This window comes from Lytechinus pictus, chromosome 17 (assembly GCF_037042905.1).
Source record: "Lytechinus pictus isolate F3 Inbred chromosome 17, Lp3.0, whole genome shotgun sequence".
NCBI classification, from domain to species: domain Eukaryota; kingdom Metazoa; phylum Echinodermata; class Echinoidea; order Temnopleuroida; family Toxopneustidae; genus Lytechinus; species Lytechinus pictus.
The window spans coordinates 18396641-18417333 of NC_087261.1; the positions used below are offsets into that span (position 1 = coordinate 18396641).

The window sequence follows — 20693 nt, forward strand, 5'->3', positions numbered from 1 at the left end:
TACTCGTTTAAGTTAGAGGGAAATAAACTTACTGCCAATTTAAATTCACGTTACGACTCTGTGCATTAGCATGATAAACTCTTGAATAATAATGAATTTTTCACCAAAATTAAAATTTGCAAGGGCTCTATAAAGGAATGGTCTATGAACTTTATCAAATGCCTTATTAGGTCCAAAATAAAATAGTTGCCGATTTTTCGTTTCTCATATAATTTATACGCTTCCTAATAAACTTTCACCTACATCCTTTCCACCGAAAGGTGTACCCGGTACAAAGAATGTCCTTCCCCTGATGAATCTACCCGTTGGTTGTATTACAATGCCATCCAATGTGTATCCGTCTCAGATGTTCAGCCTGATCACATACTATCTTATCAAAATACAGAACAAGAGGTATGTGGTGTTCATAGACAAGAATTTTTTTTTTAAGTAGAATGCTTTTGGGTGTACTCACGTTCGGCCTTGGCCTTAAAGTTTCCTATTGAGGTTTATGACACTTTTAAACAGAAAATTTCTGTATACTTTAATGAAAATTTACAGTAAAACGGGGGCAAAATCCAGCCAGATTTTACATCGAAAATACGTAAACCTAGGCTCAATTAAACCGTGATAATACTGTTGAATCATTAAAATACTAATATTAAGCACAAACGTTAAGGTGGGAAAACACAGCATGTTACCAGAAATCTTGGAAACTTGTTTAGAATCTGCAGTAGAAACGAAAGCTGTAAGCCTTCTAAGCTATCCAATGGGAACGAACTCAGTGCACTAAATACACCTTATTCAACTTGTAAGACAAGTGACTTATGTCTGGACCAACTGATTATTGGCCTCATAAATGTGTTTAATAAAACAAAATGATAAGGAATAATATATTGTTTTCAATAAAAATGATAGAAATTCGTTTTCATTTTAGGTGCATTTTATAGTCATCTTCCATGTCTACGTTTAAGGATGAAACATTGAAAAGTCCACTTTTACAACAAAATCGGAAAATTATTTTAAAACATCATCAATAGGTAACAAGAGGTCATTTAGTTATCTAACATAATTTGCTATCAAAGGTTATCCTTTCTCTTTACCGAATCTAGATCACCATTACTGTACAGCAGCTTCCAACCCTCAAAGACAACGAACAATACCAGTGTGCCTTCGACTCTTTCCTGGTCAATGCTGTTACAACGTCCGACACAGTAGTTTGCACAACTCCTCCTGTGGACGAATTGCCTACAATTCCTGAAGAAGGTGAGGCGAGAACTGTTTGTCTCATCGAGTCTCTTATGGCTTTACCATTATTACATTTATAGTTATTTTCTATATCTATAAGAACTTGAAGACCTCAGTCTTTTCCCCAGATTAATGACTAAAATTGTATTAAACATATGTATTGAACTTTCATTATACATAGGTATTTTAAGAATCTGAAAATGAAAATCACCCATTCTTTTGCAACTTACGAATGAGGATCCTTTACACTTAATACAATATACTGGAAACGATTTCTTTTTCACTGACCATATCGTTGACGTCACTTGGAAGATATTGTTGATGCTTTTTGTTTGTTGTTGTTTGTTTTTATTTTGTTTCAACCACCAGATGACCATAAGATTTTGACCCTTTCCATTTTCTCAACGGAGACCACAGTTTACTTCATAAGCACGGATTTTATCTTGTTTGACTGCACCCATCATAAATCGTATGTAACAAACTTCACTGGATATTTTAACACAGCGCCTTTTTTGCACATTTTATATGTAATAATGGTTGGTTGGTAGGGATTTTTTACCTGATTGCTAAGAAAGCATAAATGCTTGTAAGCAAGCAACCAGAGGACTGACGGCTTAAGGTCATCTCCGAATGACCTGGTAATGAGGACTAATGCCCTACCAAAGGGCACGAGCGTACCAAGTTGGAATTGAACCCGGGTCTCCGGAATACAGATCCCCGCTCTACCGACTGAGCTTTTGCGCCTCCTGTAGAATGTTGGTTTCCCTCTTTGTGATAAATTTTGCCATGCCCCATTTACTTAGAGAAATTTAAGGAGCATCATGTAAATATACTGTGTATTTCCTTAAAGAATCTGCCACTTTGTTACGAAAAAGAACTTGCAAGTAATTCACTTAATTTGCAGTAAAGAAAAGGTGTAACTCTGACCCTGTGCTTTACATTTCTTGTTTATACTCATACGTAATAATAACACATTACACATGTTACATATTATGTTTGATTTATTCAAAGGAAAATGTTATCGCAATTAATCTTTAAAGAAGTTGTGCGGGGGAAGTTGTCAAGCAAGACACATTCACCATTGACGGTACATATAATCATGGTCCATAACGTATTTTCTTTCAGCATGTTCGAAGGAATATTCGGCTGTTTAAGTCGTGACTTATGACTCAACTGATCTCGAGACAAGTCTCTAAATAGTATACTTATATAAACACACGTCTACTGATCAAATTTGTTTTCATTATTGACTTTAAATAGAAATTGAAATGAGTTTTAGAACTCCTTACAGTCAAAGAAAAAAGAAAATATAACACGGTGCGGACTTTAACATCAATTAAAGGAGAATGAAACCCTTGAAACCAGCTGAATCCATATCAAAGAGAAAAATCTAAGAAACATATTGTTGAAAGTTTGAGGAAGATTGAATGAATAATAAGAAAGTTATGAGCATTTGAATATTGAGATCACTAGTGCCATGTAGATCCTCCCATCGGCAATGCGACCAAGATCTGTGATATCACACACGTACAACTCCCTCATTACTTTAGTACTTATTTCACTTATATTCTCACTTTTATAGAGTCTATCAGAAGGTGAGGTGTTATCTTTATGAGATGACAAGTACAGAGGTTTCACAACATTATATCATTGATGAATTGTTTGTCATATGATCAGAATGAGCAAAAAGAGATGTTTTGGGGTATATTTTCAGTGTCCAAATGGAAGAGTTGTACGTGTGTGACATCACAGATCTTGGTCACATTGCCAATGGGAGTATCTCCATAGCATTAGTGATCTCGACATTCAAATGCTCATAACTCTTTTAGTGCTGGTCCTATTTTACTCAAAGTTTTGTTGATCTTATTCTTTGATTTTTCTGCTTTCACAAAAGCTAAATTGCTCCAAGAGTTTCATTCTCCTTTAATGAACGAGTAAATGTTTCAGCTCCTAAATTGGTATCAGGCCCCTCAACTTTGTTTCCAACGTTTTTTTTATATGTTTTGTGAGACTCTTCCCAGTCCAAGCTTCGAAGAATATCTTAACTATTGAACGTAGATATATTATTATATCAAGGCCTGATCATATTTAGTATAATGCTTCTGTCAGGATCAAACCTGGGTTTTTGCTTACCTAAAGATTTGGTCACCAATCACCCCAAATCACATAAACAACCTCACATACCCAAGCATCCTTTTTTGCGCTCCCATTAATTGTTAAAAATATCATTAAGCAATGTATCCTATTCATAATTACAAACGTGCTTCAAATGTCCAGTTTCAGGTTTTAACAGCAACAGATTTCACGCTGTCATTGGGTATATTAGATTAATAAGTAACATTATTTTTTTCATGAGTTCCTAATAACTTAATTGTCACCTTTTTCAGAATGTAATATCTACAAGTTTCATCTCACGCCTAGGAAGAGGAATACGAATATCAGAAGATGGTCATCATTGCCACATGATGGCAAAATATCCTTAGCATGTACCGGTTCTAGATCAAAATAATAATTTACAGATATCAGCCTGCGCTTCGCGCTCGCATGATTTACTAAGTGCAATCCACATCCACTCCACAATTTCCCTACAGAGTGCTTGAAATAATTGTTAATTTTTTTTCAGATCGGAATATCAAATACTTTCTTTCAGCTCGCGCTTCGCGCGAGAATATTTTATTTCCATGATAAAACAAACTTATTCAGGGAACTCAGAATCTAGGTCTAAATCTAACATACGTGCAGGCATGTTTATTGAGATACGTAGCTTGTACTTTATTTAAAACGTACTTAAATAGTCCACTTTTAGATCAGAATATAAAAAAAATCTACTGGGGCTTCGTGTCCGCATTATTAATGAAGGTAGATAACCATCTTTTCATGATTTATAAAACATGAATAGAGTGTCTCTCGTTGTTAGGTCTAAAATCTCATTTTTCCCCCTCGCACTTGCTCGCATCGATTAGTTACATCCCCTTCATGATTGAAAAAGTGCTTAGAATTTCCATATTTTAGGTCGGAATGTCAAATATTTTAAGCTCGCACTTCGTGCTCGCACTATTAAATTGTTGAAATATCGTTAACTATCGTTAAATATCGTTAATATGGCTAACTGCAACAGTCATTGCAGGTCCCTTTTCGATCAGGCCAGACATATATAAAGAATTTATGCTCGAGCTTCGCGCCCGCAGTAATTATCTAGTTACATACGCATCTTACAAACATTACAAACATTGCCCAAAATGTTTAATTTTCAGGACAAAAAATGAAATTTTTAAACAAATTTGAATTTGCTCGCTCTTTAAATGGGGCTAATGATATGATTACGTATTCACTTTGTTTTATAAGAATACAGGTAAGAAGTGGCTGCTAGTACTACCCCTTCAAAGAAACCAACAAAAATCAACTTTGAGCGGCCCATCGACGAAATGTGGGTGGGAAAAATCGCTCCAACCCTCTATGGGCGACAGCGGGATCCGGCACTGGATCTGGACCGGTATAAAATAAATAAAATGTCAATTTCACTGTTGTATTGTAAGGAATATAACTGAGTTTTCTCTTTCAGTTGTTCGTCTTGTGTCACAAGTGCATGGCCATGTGACTGGTGTGTTTATGACAACATGTGTACGCATGAGAGCAGCTCATGCCAGGACGATGAAACAGTGGTGATTGGAGAAAATGTAAGCATTTTATGAAAACATAGGACTACCTTGTAGCTTTTTCACCTTTGACCCCGGGATACGTGATTTATTAGGTTTAATGTAATACTTCAGCGAGTCGCTGAATGAAACACGATGTTTGAAAATCAATAAAACTTATTAAATAAAAAACGCTGAATAAAATTAATCTTAATTTTTTCTTTTCCTTCCTAAGATTTACTTCATTTTTAATGAGAATTTTAATAGTTTTAATAATCAGAATTACTTTAAGATTGATCTTTTTTGTTGGTTTCATTCAAGTTACCTTAGACATATTGATTTTAAAACTTAGAACGTAGATGTACCCCATTTGATTCATGCTTTTCAGAATTGTAATAGTAAGTATCATGTTTACCATATTTGATATATTAGTTACCCTCATCATGATTATATTGGCATAACTGATTATCATCTTCATTATTGTAATTAATCATCATTACATCATAGTTCATTATGATAATTATTTTTACTATGTTTGCTTTGTTGCTGTTATTAGTAGTAATATTAACCGTTTACAATAGTAATACTTGGCTAATAATACGACTACTGCCAAAGCATTTATTATAATGTAGTCATGTCCAATGTCATCATGTCATGAATATTATCATTACCAACATTACCCTTATGATTTAACATTTCATATTTGAAATCATATAAAGCCCTCCATTTAAATTTGGTTACGAAATGTCATAAGAAACATGTAACTGATTATACCCGCTCCGACATTTAGAATCCCATAGGTTCTGGAGACAAAGGACAGATTTACTGTCCTGAGCTGGTTGGTACATCAGAAACCTTCTTCATACCAGTGAATATTCCTTCAAGTTTCTCACTTGTGGCGAGAAATATTCCTACAGATCAAACAAAGGTATTGATGTAATGTAATGACAGTTGTAACTTAAACGTTTAAATTTACCCTTACATTCACGACATTTTGCCCACTGTCACTCATTGCAATACACTTTAAAACAAAAACAAAAGGCGAAAAGGGTAGAAGGGTTTGAGCGGTGACGAAATAGCGTTGTCCACATTTATCAAGAACGATGTCACGTTTTAGTCAGTTGCATGATTTACTCTTTCCGTCCTTTCAGTTTTTAAAGTGCATCATACCATACCTCCATTATCTACTTACTACTGCTACTGCGATAACATGTAAAAGGGTAGGGCCTACTGCCAGATCCGCTTCTGCTGCTGCTGCTTCTGTTGTACGTACTAGTAGTACTTTTTTGGCTAGTCTACCCATAGTTACCTCTACTGCAGTTAAACTTGCTGATGCGACTGTTGTTGCTGCCACACTTAGTTTATCTGAATTGTTTTATTTGACTGCATAACCACAAATGATTCTACAAATAGGCCTATATACCTACTGCTATACTGACACGGCTAGACTAATTAGCATGCAGACTTTAAATCACAGTGATTGAATAAAACCATAATAAATTTATTATTCGTATCATTGTTATTATTAAATATTGAACGTAGCGAACCTTTGCTCTTGATAAGAATCTAATTGTTATAATATAGTTGATGACAGAATGTGTATTTGATGATCTTTTTTTCATTCACTGTGCACAGATCCAGTCATTCGATTGCATTCTTCTTATTGATGGAGATGAGACACGAGTAGAAACTGCATTCGTCAATGAAAGTTATGTTCTGTGTGGGGCTAAAGAGGTAAACATTACCTATGTACAGTATTCAAGTCATATCGTGTAGCATCATTATCCTGCGAAATACAGATATTCTATAATTTACTAACTAAAAGTAGGAAATTACTTTCAAATTAATTTCTCAATTCATACCTGCCGATGTACATCATCGGTTTTTTAATATCTAAAGCGCAAATATATTGCTTCACATACTAAATTTAATATCTTTGACAAATTGAAATCACAGAATCGCAAAGTGAACGTGTAATTCTCAACTGCATCCTTGTCGAGCTATTCCTATGCGAACATTGACTCTCCCATATATATTATGTCTTAGCTTTACTTTATCAATAAACACCTATATTACAGTTGTATCTCGCCCACGTCTCCTGCCGATTAGCACATCTCTTTAATACAAGAGTGAGGTTGGTACATGTACACATAGAGTTACTAACAATTGGTAGCTCTATGTCATTACCAATGACAGTTAATATCAATTATTATGGACAATTCAATGGGGAGGCTTAATTAGACCAAACAGAATGCGCTAACAAGAAATTAGATTATGTACGAGTATTTCCCTACATATCTATCTTCCAACCCTCTTGGGAAGCAAATACTAAATATTCAAATTGATGAAGTATACTCTAGCAGCTGTCTAGCCTAGATCTTTATTTTAATCATTAACATTTTTTTACAGTACATGTATGCTGACGACATCCTTCAAAACAATGTGAGCGTCTCCGTTCAATGGAATGACCAACACTATATACATGACCCTAATGATGCATATGGTATGACAAAAGTATCCGCAGTAATTTTTTTTTCTTTATCTATCTTCTAATTTCAAACTTCTTTAAACATTAACGTATTAACTATTTTTTTTCTGTGTAGTAACTTTAGGCACAATAGTAAAAGTCTGTGCTTTATTTCAACTTCTGTGATCAACACCTAAAGTGTTGAATTCTTTATTATCAGTATAAAACAGTAACGACGATTTATTTTTATTTTTTAACTTTTGATAAATTAATAAAATAAATGTTAAAAGATGTGCTGAACCAATTTTTGAGGAATCCGTACATAAAATGTGAGGGGCTTGCATTTCGGTATGCGAAAATATCTTGTAATACGAACAAACTTTCTTTTGCCTTGAAGTGACTCTGTACAAGTGTTCAGCCAACGATGGAAGCTGCAGCCGGTGTCTATCTCCGGAAGCAACACCTTCGTTTCTAAACTGCGGTTGGTGTGGGAACGACTGTAATGTCATTGAGAGTGATGTTTGTCAGAGCAATCGATTTGTCAATCAGAATGAGACCAATCTTTGTTCAGCACCAGTAATAACTGAAGTAAGATGATGTTAATAATATCTATACTTCATGTTTTTTTTTTAGAGTAATAAGAGTCAACTTGTCAAAAGTCTGCCTCGCGTCTTTTATACAAGAATTCCCGCTGTAAGCCTAGGATGCTATGTGCTTTTTATTGCAGCTTTCCTGCAGTCCCCAATGTTTTGTTAATGATTATTGTGATGATTTTTTATGAAAAGCGGTTTGCAAGATTGTTTTGGGGTAAGATGCTTCTCTGAATTTTGACAGGGAGTCTTTAGAGTATATTTTCTTGTTGTATTTAACAATATTAGATATCGGCAGGCAGAATTTATATATATATATATATATATATATATATATATATATATATATATATATATATATATATATATATATATATATAATATAAATATTTATATTTATCATATTATGGTTTCATCATTTGGTTTCCAGAGCAAAAAAAAAAAATGTAAAAAAATGATACATAGTCAAGTGATAAGCATTACCTTCTGCCTAATATGGTTAAGGTCTATGCCGTTGTTATTTATTATTATTATGAATTATTAATGATCTTTGTAATAAATGTGAAAGGCCAAAAGACCAAAACAGATCATTCTTTTCTCTAGTTTTATCCCATATCAGGTCCAATTAATGGCATTACAAGATTGGAAATCATCGGAACCGACCTAGGAGTGGCATTTGATGATGTACTAAACGTTACAATAGGAGACTTGGTGTGTAGCCTGACTGACATGGATTCATACTATCAACCAGGGCAGAGGTAACGGTGTCGTATCGGGAGAGGGGGGGGGGGGGCAAGGCCCTTGCAGGGCCATGGATATCACATTTGATATCGTAGACAAATAAAACGCGCTTGCCGTCATCATCAGAAGTTAGAAGGTCTGCGATGTGTGATTTTAGAGCTCATCTGCGGTGCTATCATACCGCTAGCAAATGGCAAATGTAAAAAGTTGAATAATCATGATTATTTTGTGATATCTTTATTACATCAAACTCCCAGAACATGCAGCTACGCACGTATTCAACTTAAATTTGGCTTTCGTATTCCTACAGTCTTCCCAGTATGTGGCAGTTTTTGAGTATGCATTAAATGTCATTCAGTCCTCAATGTGTGCACGTCATTGGTTAATTGTCATTGTGCGTGCCATCTCTAATTCTTTCTCTGATTCATGATTCATTAAACATAGTATACAAGAATATATGCAATATTTTTTGTCTGAGTACACATATCAGCTTCATTTTTAAATGAGTTATCAAATGACACACCGTCTCTCTTTTCAGCGTAAGTTTCCTAATTGGGTTATCTTTCGAGGTAACATCAGGACAAATCGCGATTAAGATATGGTCTGGTGAAGAGACTAGGACCGGAAACAGTAAAGAACATTTCCACTATAGGGTTAGTGCATTCAAAGGAACTATAATCATTTGTTCATAACAGTAAGCATACTAAACGCTTTGATAAATTTTGTTAGAAAACCTATCATTTTGTTTTACGAATTCACATGTTGGGCAGTTATTAAAAACAATTCTATGGAGCTAAAAAAGAAACATTAAATCAACTAGATTCATAGCATTCCAATTTTATGATAAAGATTTTTTTCAATCCCAGAATACTTTTAAAAAAAGCTTAATATGTACATTTTCTTTATTGCCTAATAGGTCTACATATTTTATCTAGGGTGCCCTACAAAATTCATCAATGAGTTAAGGAAATGCCATACATGCTCATTTCCAAAAAAATCCAAATTAATAAGGTATACAGTGTAATACTATGGGACGCCACTAGGGAATGATATATACTAACTTATCTAACTGTGCCTAAAGATGCAACAACACGTCGGTCACCACCTACTGCTCCAACACAGATGTTGACGACCATTTTGTTTTGTTTGTTTCCGTTCTTCTAAATAGAAATGTTCGCAACCCATGGACAAATAACCCTCCACTTATTTTTTGTTTATAGGATCCCATGATCTTGGGATTTAGCCCTACTGAGGGACAGGCAGCGGGAGGTACCCGAATCACAATTACAGGAACGTACCTCAACACAGGAAGAATCATCGAAGCTAGATTTGGAGAAGCACATTGCAATGATTTGTAAATAACCTTCATCTCTGTTCTTATTTTTAGTGTAACATAATACATATACATTTTAATTTCTAATACTATGCTTGGAATTGTGAATTATAATAGGATTTGTATCTTTTGACAAAAAAATGTGTAAAAAAATTGGGTATTCAATTGATGTGCACGCGTACATAATACATGTAACAATGAGATTGTAAGGAGCCTGTCCTCTTTAGATTGGCAGGGGCCCGTAACACAAAGCTTAGTAATGATCGTAAAACATTTTTCTACAATTGATTGCATTGATTAGAATGTGCAATCAATCGTTAAAATCAAGCGTACGACCAATCGCCAAACAAATTGTTACGGGACACTGATGATGTCATATCCCCACTTGTTCTTTTGTATATAAAATTAGGTTAATTCAAAATTTGTCTACCAAGAACTTCAACAATTGGATTGACAAGTAATTGAGTGCCTTATTTATTTCTTGCGCAACTTATTACGTCTTAATGGAGACACATCATTTACACATTTAAAAAATATATAATTAACAATTATGATTTCGTTAAATATCATTAAAAGGGAAAGTGGGGATGTGTCATCATCCGCCCACCTAATGAATATTCATGAAGGCATGTTTAGAACTATTTCACCAGAAAAAAATCAAATCATTTTCTTTATTAGTTATTCAACTTTGATCAAATTTTCGGAATTTGCTCTGTGAAGTGTACTCTATTTATTGAGATATAAACATATTCAGGCCGGAGCATCCGTTCAACTTGTAGGTAGATTGCACACGAGAAATGGGCGTGATACAACGCAAATTGTTTCATCATGGACATACAGCAACATCATATTGCATTAAATGATATTGCATTTGCATCACGAGCAGAATATTATTGATAAGGCTAATAAATACAATCGCATTATGAAGGTCAAACACTGATTTTTTTATTATTATTATTATTTTTATGGGGGGGGGCTGATCAGTAATAGGTGAAACTGTACCTCTTTGCAATTTTGCGATGATGAGTTCGATCACTTACGAAACAAAGAAAAAACACGATACTATATCAAATAACATTCGACTCAGTAATAGTTATCTTAATATTTTTGCCTTCATTAGATCAATTTCTCTCAGAAAACAATAATACACATTTATTAAGGACATATTATATAGATGGTAAAGAAATATGGGGATCGAGCTCACTAAATACCTGCTACTTCCAAGGCAACAATTCATGAATGTTTCATTTTTTCAGGACCGTTCGTGATATGACAGCGACATGCATTACCAGCAGTAAAACAATAAATGAAGAGACTTCATTGATATTCATCATGTCGTTTGATGGAGTGGAAAGAACGTTTAGAGAATACAGCTTCACTTACAAGTTAAACCCAGTAATTATTGCTATTGACAGATCCGAAGCAATCATGTCGTAAGTCCACTATCCATCTTTTTTCCCCAACAATTTGATGCTGACTAAATCGTATTTTTCGACAATGAAACTGGTATGGAAAGCCAATTTGATTATTAACGCGTCACGATTTTAAGACGATGTATCGGAATGTCATTTATATCAATACGTCACTTTTTTATTTTCTGATACGTTATACCTAGTGCAAATATTCATTTAATACGTAACGTTGTATTCTTATTGTAGTGTGATCATGGGCGTCGGCGCAGAGGATTATCCTTTGTTCTTGGGGGATCTATTGTGGTGTCCCTCCAAATGAAGAGCTCACTTGCAAAAGGGGTTAGGTCCATTTTTCATCAAATTAGATTTTGTTTCTCAATGTATAGGTGTTAGTAGGTCTATAAGATGATACCAAATAAAAGTTGACATTTCCATTAAAAAGTGATCTAAGATGGCAAAGAAAAATTACTTTTTTTCAAAAGGGGTTAGGTCCATTTCATTTTAGTTGCAAAATGGGTTAGGTCCACACATAATTTTTTTGGAAAAGAATATTTACAAAAATATGAAGACAGGTGGACTTCTGTTATACCCAATTTTATGTTCTCTTGGTAGAGTATCACGAAAATTTAGTTTCGCATAAGAATATTGCAATATGGGAGAATAAAAAAAAATGATTTTCTTGGAGTGGACCTAACCCCTTTTGCAAACAAACTATTCTGAAGAGCTCATTTGTCAAAAGGGGTTAGGTCCATTGTTCATATTTTTTTTATTGTTTTCTGTCCCAAATCCTCTAAATTTTTAGTCGTTCTAATGAAAACAAAGAAATTGGAAATTCACATGAAACTGTAAATAAAAGTGGCAAAGAAAATCACCTTTTTAATCAAAATAGATTGGTTTCATGTTGTTTAGTTGCAAAAGGGGTTAGGACCACAATTATGATTTTTAAAAGAATATATAGAAAATTATGACAGGTAGATTTATTTTATATATACCAAATTTTATGTTTACATGATAGGGTAGTACATCATGACAATTTAGTTTCTCATATAAGTATTGCAGTAAGTGAGAATAAAAAACATGGTTTTTTTAATGGTAAAAAGTGGACCTAACCCATTTTGCAACTAAACTCTTCAAATACAAAACTTAGGATTGCTCTGCTCCGACGCCCATGATCGTGACTGGTCTATTTTGTCATTTGTTACGTCATGAATTCGTTCACGCGCGTATTAACAGATTGGCTTTCCACAGATTAGGCGCCAAGTAGGCCTACACGAATGGGCCAACGTAGTAGTCGATTTGACAGTCCCATAGGCTCAATATACCAACCTAGATATGTTCTTTCCGATGAAGTTTTTTTCTTGATTCGTGTTCCTATGGGGTCCTAGAACAAATTCAGCTTGGTTGCCCAAAGTTGCCGTTTGGGCAATTTTGCTAATTTGCATAAATCCAAAATGGCCGCCAGATGCAATCTTGAAAACCTAAGTTTTGAACCCCTTTCCACAAAATGATGAGTAATGACTCGTTTTAGGGGTTTAGAGATGTGTAGAACCGATTTCTGGAATCATTTTTGCAATATAAGGTCATCTTCAGGTCAAATCCAAGATGGCCGCCAGATGCCATCTTGAAACATTAAAGTTGAACCCCTTGCCCCAGAATAACGAGTAATACCTCTGTTTAGGGGTTTTGGGGTGTCTAAAATCCATTTCTGCTTTCTATTTTGCTATATAATGTCATCTTCGGGTCAAATCCAAGATGGCCGCCATATGACGCCATCTTGAAATATCAACTATTGAACCCTTTGCCCCAGAATCATGAATACTAACTCTATTCGTGAGTCATTTGATATGTTGATTAAATTTATGCTGTAATTTTGCAAAAAAGATAATCTTCAGATCAAATCCAATATGGCCACCAACCGCCATCTTGAAAAATTACTTTCCATGGCTTATACGTGTAAGAGCTAATGTAAAGGGATTTCAGTATAAGAATACTCATTTCTTTTATCAATTCTCACGTTTTTGTCCCAGAATCATGAATAATCCCTCTTCACGTGAGTTATTTGGTATGTTGATTCCATTTCTGTAAATAATTTTACAATATATGATCATCTCCAGGTCAAAATAATCGAACATGGCCGCTAAACGCCATATTAAGAAAATATATATATTTCCCGAGTCTATCGAACCTTGGAGAAGTACTCTCCCTAATAAGGTTACTATTATGTATGGGACCTCATATAAGGGGATTTCAGTGAGAATGATTCATTTCTTTTAATCACTCCATTTTTAGTTCGAGGTCAAGTCAAGTCTAAGATGGTCAGATGGTTGATAGATTTCGTCATTAACCGCTTACTTTAGAATGAAACCATTCAAGGTTTGGGCTATGATTTCGGGAGTTCTAATCCCTTTTTTTTCTGTCCAACCATACTTTTCCAGTGTAAGGACTTTAAAGTAATATTTGAATTAAGAAGTGATTTCTCCGTATTTTTTCAAAAAATTAGTTAACGTAATAACTTTCTTTATAATTATCAATGGACTTTTCCTCCTGACAAGAGCCATTGACTTGGTCAGCAGGAGTGCACTATTTAGCCTGCTGCAGAAGATAGGCTCCCCCAAGACTGTTCCATGGTCAGGATGGATCTCATTCGTGAAATGTTGTACGGAAACGATGTTGCCCCTGCCTCTCAAGAGGTGAGAGTACAAGACCTAGTCATACATAACAGCTGCCTGTCCTGTGCATTTAAGGAGTTTGGATCACCCATCAGCCTGTGAGACAGAAATCCTGATCGACTCAATACACTGACTGTCCTCCAGATATCAACAGCACGCACTCGTCTGTTTGTGGTGGACTCCTCACCTACCTTCGATCGACTACATATATGTAGCTCCCTTTCACTGGACAAGTATATAAGCACCGGGATAGTAAAATCTGTCAGTCATGGCCAAGCTCCTGTACGGAAGTAAGTCCTTGAAAACGTACGCCGACCAAGAAAAGCGGCTAAACACCTTCCATGTCAGCTGCCTCGGACGTATCATGCACATTAAATGGCAGGACAAAGTGAAAAATACAGACGCCCTTCAGCGTAAGTGCTAGCATCCCCACCTTATTCTCGCTCCTTAGTCAAAGGCACCCCAAGTGGTTGGGGTATGTTCGCCGCATGAAACCTTGGCGAATCCCTTCTTGGATTCGCCAAGGTAAGGTCGCCAAGGTAAGGTGAGCTGTGTGATTGGTCTCACCCCATCGATAGATCACACCTCCGGTATAGAGACACCTGCAAATGTAACATAAAACTTGCCGGCATATACAAGAACACTTGTGAAGATGTAGATGATAGTCGCCATTCTATAGAGAGCTACTAAGTACAGGGGTCAAGACGTCAAAAAATAATGGGAATGCTAAATTGGCAGACCAAAGACCTAGGAGGATGGCTAGGGCAGCATCTCTATCTAAACCTGTCTCAGCGCCATCCTCCTTCATCTGTACAAATTTGCTTTAGGTACTGCCACTCTAGAGTGGAGCTCTACAGTCACTCTCGAAATTGTAAGACCTAGCGCTACACCATCGTCTTTTAAGGAAAACTGATGCCTACAAATCATTGGAAACATTGATTTAGAAAAGAATATTGAGAAAACACTTTCAAATTCAAATAAGACTCTAAAGCCTCTTCAGTACAAAAGTATGGATGGACATTAAAAAAAATAAAAATGCACGCGCAATGAATCATAGCCCAAACCTAAAGAGGATTCATTCTGAGGTGAGCAGTTAATGTCGAAAACTGACATCTCAGATGTGACTTCCCCTTATACTAAAAATTGAGAGTTAATACAAGAAATGGGTATTCTTACTGAAATCCCTTTAGCTCTTATACGCATAAGCCTCGGAAAGTAATTTTTTCAAGATCGCGGTTGGCGGCCATCTTGGATTTGATCTGAAGATTATCCTTTTAGGCAAAATTACAGCATAAATTGAATCAACAAACCAAATGACTCATGAATAGAGTTATTATTCATGATTCTGGAGCAAAGGGTTAAAAAATTGATTTTTCAAGATGGCGTCATATGGCGGCCATCTTGGATTTGACCCGAAGATGACATTATATAGCAAGATAGACAGCATAAATGGATTCTACACACCCCAAAACCCCTAAACAGAGGTATTACTCGTCATTCTGGGGCAACTGGGTTCAACTTTAATTTTTCAAGATGGCATCTGGCGGCCATCTTGGATTTGACCTGAAGATGACCTTATATTGCAAAAATGATTCCAGAAATCGGTTCTACACATCTCTAAACCCCTAAAACTAGTCATTACTCATCATTTTGTGGAAAGGGGTTCAAAAGTTAGGTTTTCAAAATGGCATCTGGCGGCCATTTTGGATTTATGCAAATTAGCAAAATTGCCCAAACGGCAACTTTGGGCAACCAAGCTGAATTTGTTCTAGGACCCCATAGGAACACGAATCAAGAAAAAAATTCATCGGAAAAAACATTTCTAGGTTCGAAAAATGTCAAATCGACTATAGAACCTAATATAGTCTGTCATCGCAAAGCATAGTATATTGTATGCTAAAATATATACATCATGAATGTTTTGATTCTGTATACGTATATTATCTGAAAACTTGCATATTTGTTTTATAAAAGATATCCACTTGGATTAAAGAAATTTTATAGAGAATATTCTCATTCTCCAAAGAAAATATGGCACAGGCTGAATGCATATATTAATATGAAGTACAGGTATAAAGGATTTAGGAATATTATTCTCGTGTAGAACCGCCAAATGACTATTCCACTCTCGATCTTTTTGAATGTTTGTTTGACATAGAGGAGGTCTTAATATTGAAATAACAGGGGAACGGTTTGATCTGGTCCAAATCCCCAGGATCATTGTTACGTCACCAACAACTAGCGCATTTGAGGTAAGATACAATTTCTAAAGTCGCAGTTTGCTCATTTTCTGAGAATGCGAGTGAAAGTGATTTATCATTTGAACTGAAAGAATTTTAAGAACGTTTAATAATTGTCAACCTTTACTTTGGAGTAAAGGCCAAATTAGTTCCAAATCTAACCAGTCGTACGATTGCTGTGATGTCATTACGACTAGGTTTTATCTTTGTTTGTATTCTAATAAGGATGTTAGCATAGTAAAAGATTTGAACATATGTATTCGTACGATAATTTGGAAAATTGCGCAGTAAAGATATTTCATGTCTCAATATTAGCATTAAATCCTACTTCGTTTTATTACAAAATTGGGTCGCAGACAAATCATAAGTTTTGCAGTGGCCTTAACATTATGTTTGTTTTGGTTGGTATGGGTATGCGCGTTTGGGAGTGTGCGTGTATTTAGGCGAAGGAGCGTTAAAGGTTGGTGTTGTTTTCCATAATCGAATTTATCAATTTTGAATCAATATTATTTCTTAAATAATTTTGTTTCCGGTGCACTAGTCAGATGAGAAAGGCATAACTGAGGTTCAACACTAATCTGTAATCATAAACAATCGTGCAAAACAGGCAAATGAAAATCAGTACTTAGAGGTTTGATTTTTGACAAGTGTCAGTTTATACTATCTCTCCTGTTCATGCACTTCATTTTCATATCAAATCAGATGCAGCTGAATTCGATAGAATTAGAAGACACTGCGGTGTTAATTTAACACCAGGCCGGAATCTGTATATGACCACAACAGAGAGGTGTTGAAACAACACTTGTTTGAAATTAAATAGATGTTGTTTTAACACTAATTGGTGTTGTATAAACGCCTATTTGGAATTAGTCCAAAATCAAACTGGTGTTGATTTAAAACTTCTCTGGTATGGTCAAATATAGATTCCGGACTGGTGTTAAATTTATACCCCGGTTTTTTCAGTGCACGCATTTATTCCAGGTAGTAATCCTGCATAAAGTAAAGATTATAGGGCATTATAATAAACCTTGCATCATTTCTAAAAATATATATCAGCTTTGCAACGGAACAGACACTCTGCTGATATGCCCATCGCCAAAATTTCCTGACGATGTCGCCTCTACCGTGAGGAAAAGAGCACCTGACGTAATCACGTTTGTCGCAAATCTGACATTTGACTTCGATGGTTACATAATCAATGGCGGCTTGATAGAATACTACCCAGACCCAATTTATGAAAGCTTCGGTGGACCAAACAGACTCTATGAAAGCAGTAACGGACGGCTCGAAATAACAGTAATTATATTCCCGTTTGCCTCACTCGTTCCGCTATCTTGTTTTATCTCCTGGATAAGAATAAATGCATACAAAGAATAATTATCAAAAACCTTGTCCTTTTACCAGTTTTACATTTCAGTTTTCGATTTAAATGCATATGAGTACTTTGTTAATTGTCATGAGTGAATGGTCTGTACCAGTGATACCTCAATAATTGAACCGAAAAACTAAAGAATAATTGAATTAAAAAGCATCTTTAACGTTCAGTTTTAATTATTTATTCATTATATTTATCAAATTATTCATGCATTTATTTCTTATAACTTTTATTTGAAAAAAAAAATCATCTTTAATATGAAATGATGCTCATGACTGACAACTGAGCGAATAGTTCTCTCTCTGAAATTTCGAAACCCGTTTATTGTTTTGTACATCATCCTTTCCATGACATGCCTTGATAAGACCATGGACTACTCTGAGTAGTAGGTCCATAATGAGATTAACTTCTTCTTCTTCTTATGTTGGTTTGAGTGGCGATTAGTCATATTTGACTATTGTCGCCATTGACTATATTAATACAAAATCTCACTTCTCACATAATGATATTATTACCAATATGATGTATACATATATGAAATATTTTTCTTGTGTATCCTTTTAATATGAAAAAGGATAATTATGGTATGTACAAAAGTTTGCCGTAACTCTTGTCAAAATGGCATATAAACAAATCTTCACCAAAAACAAACCGCTATCTTCAGCTTAGTTCCAACTAGTTGCGCTTGCCCTGCCCTTTCAAAGATGCAATCATACCGGTCAGCACGGTACGTTGTGCCGATTTTTCGGCATTAAATGCCTAGGTCACCCATGCATAGGCGAGGGGGCGCTAGTGTACCTGTGCTTATAGATGGGTTAAACATTAAAATAATTTGTTTCTTTTTTTTAAACAACAACAACAACAACAAGGCGAAAACACTTGTGGGCCTTGTTAGTTATATGTGCAGAACATATCATATTGTATATATTATATTATACATTAGTATGTATATATATATATATATATATATATATATATACATATATATTTCTTTTCACATTAGACTTGTACAAGCATATCCTTTCATATTTCTTATAGACAATACAATATAAAAATAGTACATCACTCCTTACTAAAACGTTTCGTTCTTGAAACGAAACGTAAAAATGCTTTCTGTATCCCTGGGTCATCTTTTTTTAAATACTCCATTATTTGTCCTGGCTGTGATTCATTCAATTCTACAAGGAGCATTGATCTTTCAATTATATATTTTGGACAATGTAAAAGATAATGTCTGACAGTTTCTACCTCAGGACATCTATCACAAAACCCTGTTGGATGGATCCCTAATCTTAGTAGATCTTGGTTAAGACCAGCGACTCCAAAACGGAGACGATGGAGCACAGTTTCCTGTCTCCCTAGATTACATTTATATGTGGATAACACTGATGGTTGCAATTCTTTCAGTGCTGAGTTAGTTTTATTCCATCTTTCTTGCCAAACTATCTTACAACTTTTTGAAATAAGTTGCATAATTTCTGATAATGTTATTTGATTATGAATTTCTATTTTGTTTGATAAAACTTTTTTTGCGCAGGAGTCTGCTATTTCATTTCCTTTTATTCCACAGTGTCCAGGGATCCACTCTAGGTATATATCTAAACCTTTATATTTGAGTCTTGTAGTAATAGTCAGAATTTATGTGATAATAGGATCGTCTTTCCGATTCTGTAAAGATAAAAGTGCACTTAATGAGTCACTGAAAAAAACAACACCTGTATATATATCTAAATATTCTATCCATTCCAGTGCAAGAATAATCGCAATTAATTCCGCCCTATAGGAGGAGGTAAAACTAGATAACCTTTTGCCTTGGTAAAAAGAAAAATAAGGTACATAGAAAGCGGCTAACTTCTTCTTCTTCTTATGTTGGTTTGAGTGGCGATTAGTCATATTTGACTATTGTCGCCATTGACTCTATTATTACAAAATCTCACTTCTCACATAATGATATTATTACCAATATGATGTATACATATATGAAATATTATTCTTGTGTATCCTTCTAATATGAAAAAGGATAATTATGGTATGTACAAAAGTTTGCCGTAACTCTTGTCAAAATGGCATATAAACAAATCTTCACCAAAAACAAACCGCTATCTTCAGCTCAGTTCCAACTAGTTGCGCTTGCCCTGCCCTTTCAAAGATGCAATCATGCCGGTCAGCACGGTACATTGTGCCGATCTGAATACAACTGAATGTATTTTTACAGCTACTAAAAAAAGGAATCAAAATTTTTATCATAATTGCATGAATATTTACGAATATGCATTTTTTTCTCTTTATCCAGGGATTTAATTTAGATCTGGGAAGTAGAAAAGATGATATTCAGATTCTACTTGGACCAAGCAGTGTATGTGATGTGGATTACCTTAAAACCGATGTTGTTGGATGCCAGCTACCCGAAGAGAGACCCCTCGCAGGTGATGAGAATGGAACACGCAGTGAAGGAACCACGAGGAACTTACCAGCAGTGACGGTAATTCAAGTCTTAACATTTGTTTGTTTGGGGACAGTGCTCTACACAAAACGAGCACATGGTGGATCTTCATCCATTTGTGACCAGTCACTCCCAAACCAACAATAATTCACCAAGGAGAGATTTCTGGGTAAATAACCAAAATACTAATTTTCCCTTTTTTAGCTACAAAAATATCTTTATCAGAAAGAATAATTGATCTTCCTTCAGACTGTCATCATTCTATATAAGTTGTAAAGTTGAATGAAAAAAAAAAGGTTTCATTTGACACCAGTCTTTGCAGACTGCTCGATTTTTTTTACTAAATTGCACAGTAAGCAAATCTCATGCTTGAGTGATTACAAACTTCAGACCTTGTTTTCTCTTATATTTTTTTCAACTCGTTATTGTGATGGTTATTCCTAATAAAGTTTGACAAGTTATGCACCATGTTCGAGCTTGGATCTACTACCTTTTCAAGATAAAAAACCATTTGTACATCACTTCAGGCGACTTCATGGTCTAGGGGTGGCTGATTACATG

General features: G+C 35.1%; 1 protein-coding gene and 1 long non-coding RNA gene across 2 annotated transcripts in view; both read left to right on the top strand.

Moving 5' to 3' along the window:
• The first annotated feature begins 297 nt into the window (after positions 1-297).
• Positions 298-1738, top strand: LOC135157309 (uncharacterized). Its single transcript, XR_010296320.1, has 3 exons — positions 298-393; positions 1092-1245; positions 1597-1738. It is a non-coding gene; the product is annotated as an uncharacterized LOC135157309 (long non-coding RNA).
• Positions 1739-5684: 3946 nt separating this feature from the next.
• The window catches only part of LOC129280172 (plexin-A1-like), a 30682-nt gene continuing 15673 nt past the window's right edge, over positions 5685-20693 (top strand). The window contains exons 1-11 of the mRNA XM_064112460.1: positions 5685-5790; positions 6498-6596; positions 7272-7365; positions 7727-7917; positions 8523-8677; positions 9199-9313; positions 9881-10014; positions 11250-11426; positions 16233-16326; positions 17371-17610; positions 19983-20171. Coding sequence (XP_063968530.1) covers positions 7275-7365; positions 7727-7917; positions 8523-8677; positions 9199-9313; positions 9881-10014; positions 11250-11426; positions 16233-16326; positions 17371-17610; positions 19983-20171 — 1386 coding nt within the window. The 5' untranslated portion in view covers positions 5685-5790; positions 6498-6596; positions 7272-7274. The remainder of the gene's footprint in view (positions 5791-6497; positions 6597-7271; positions 7366-7726; positions 7918-8522; positions 8678-9198; positions 9314-9880; positions 10015-11249; positions 11427-16232; positions 16327-17370; positions 17611-19982; positions 20172-20693) is intronic.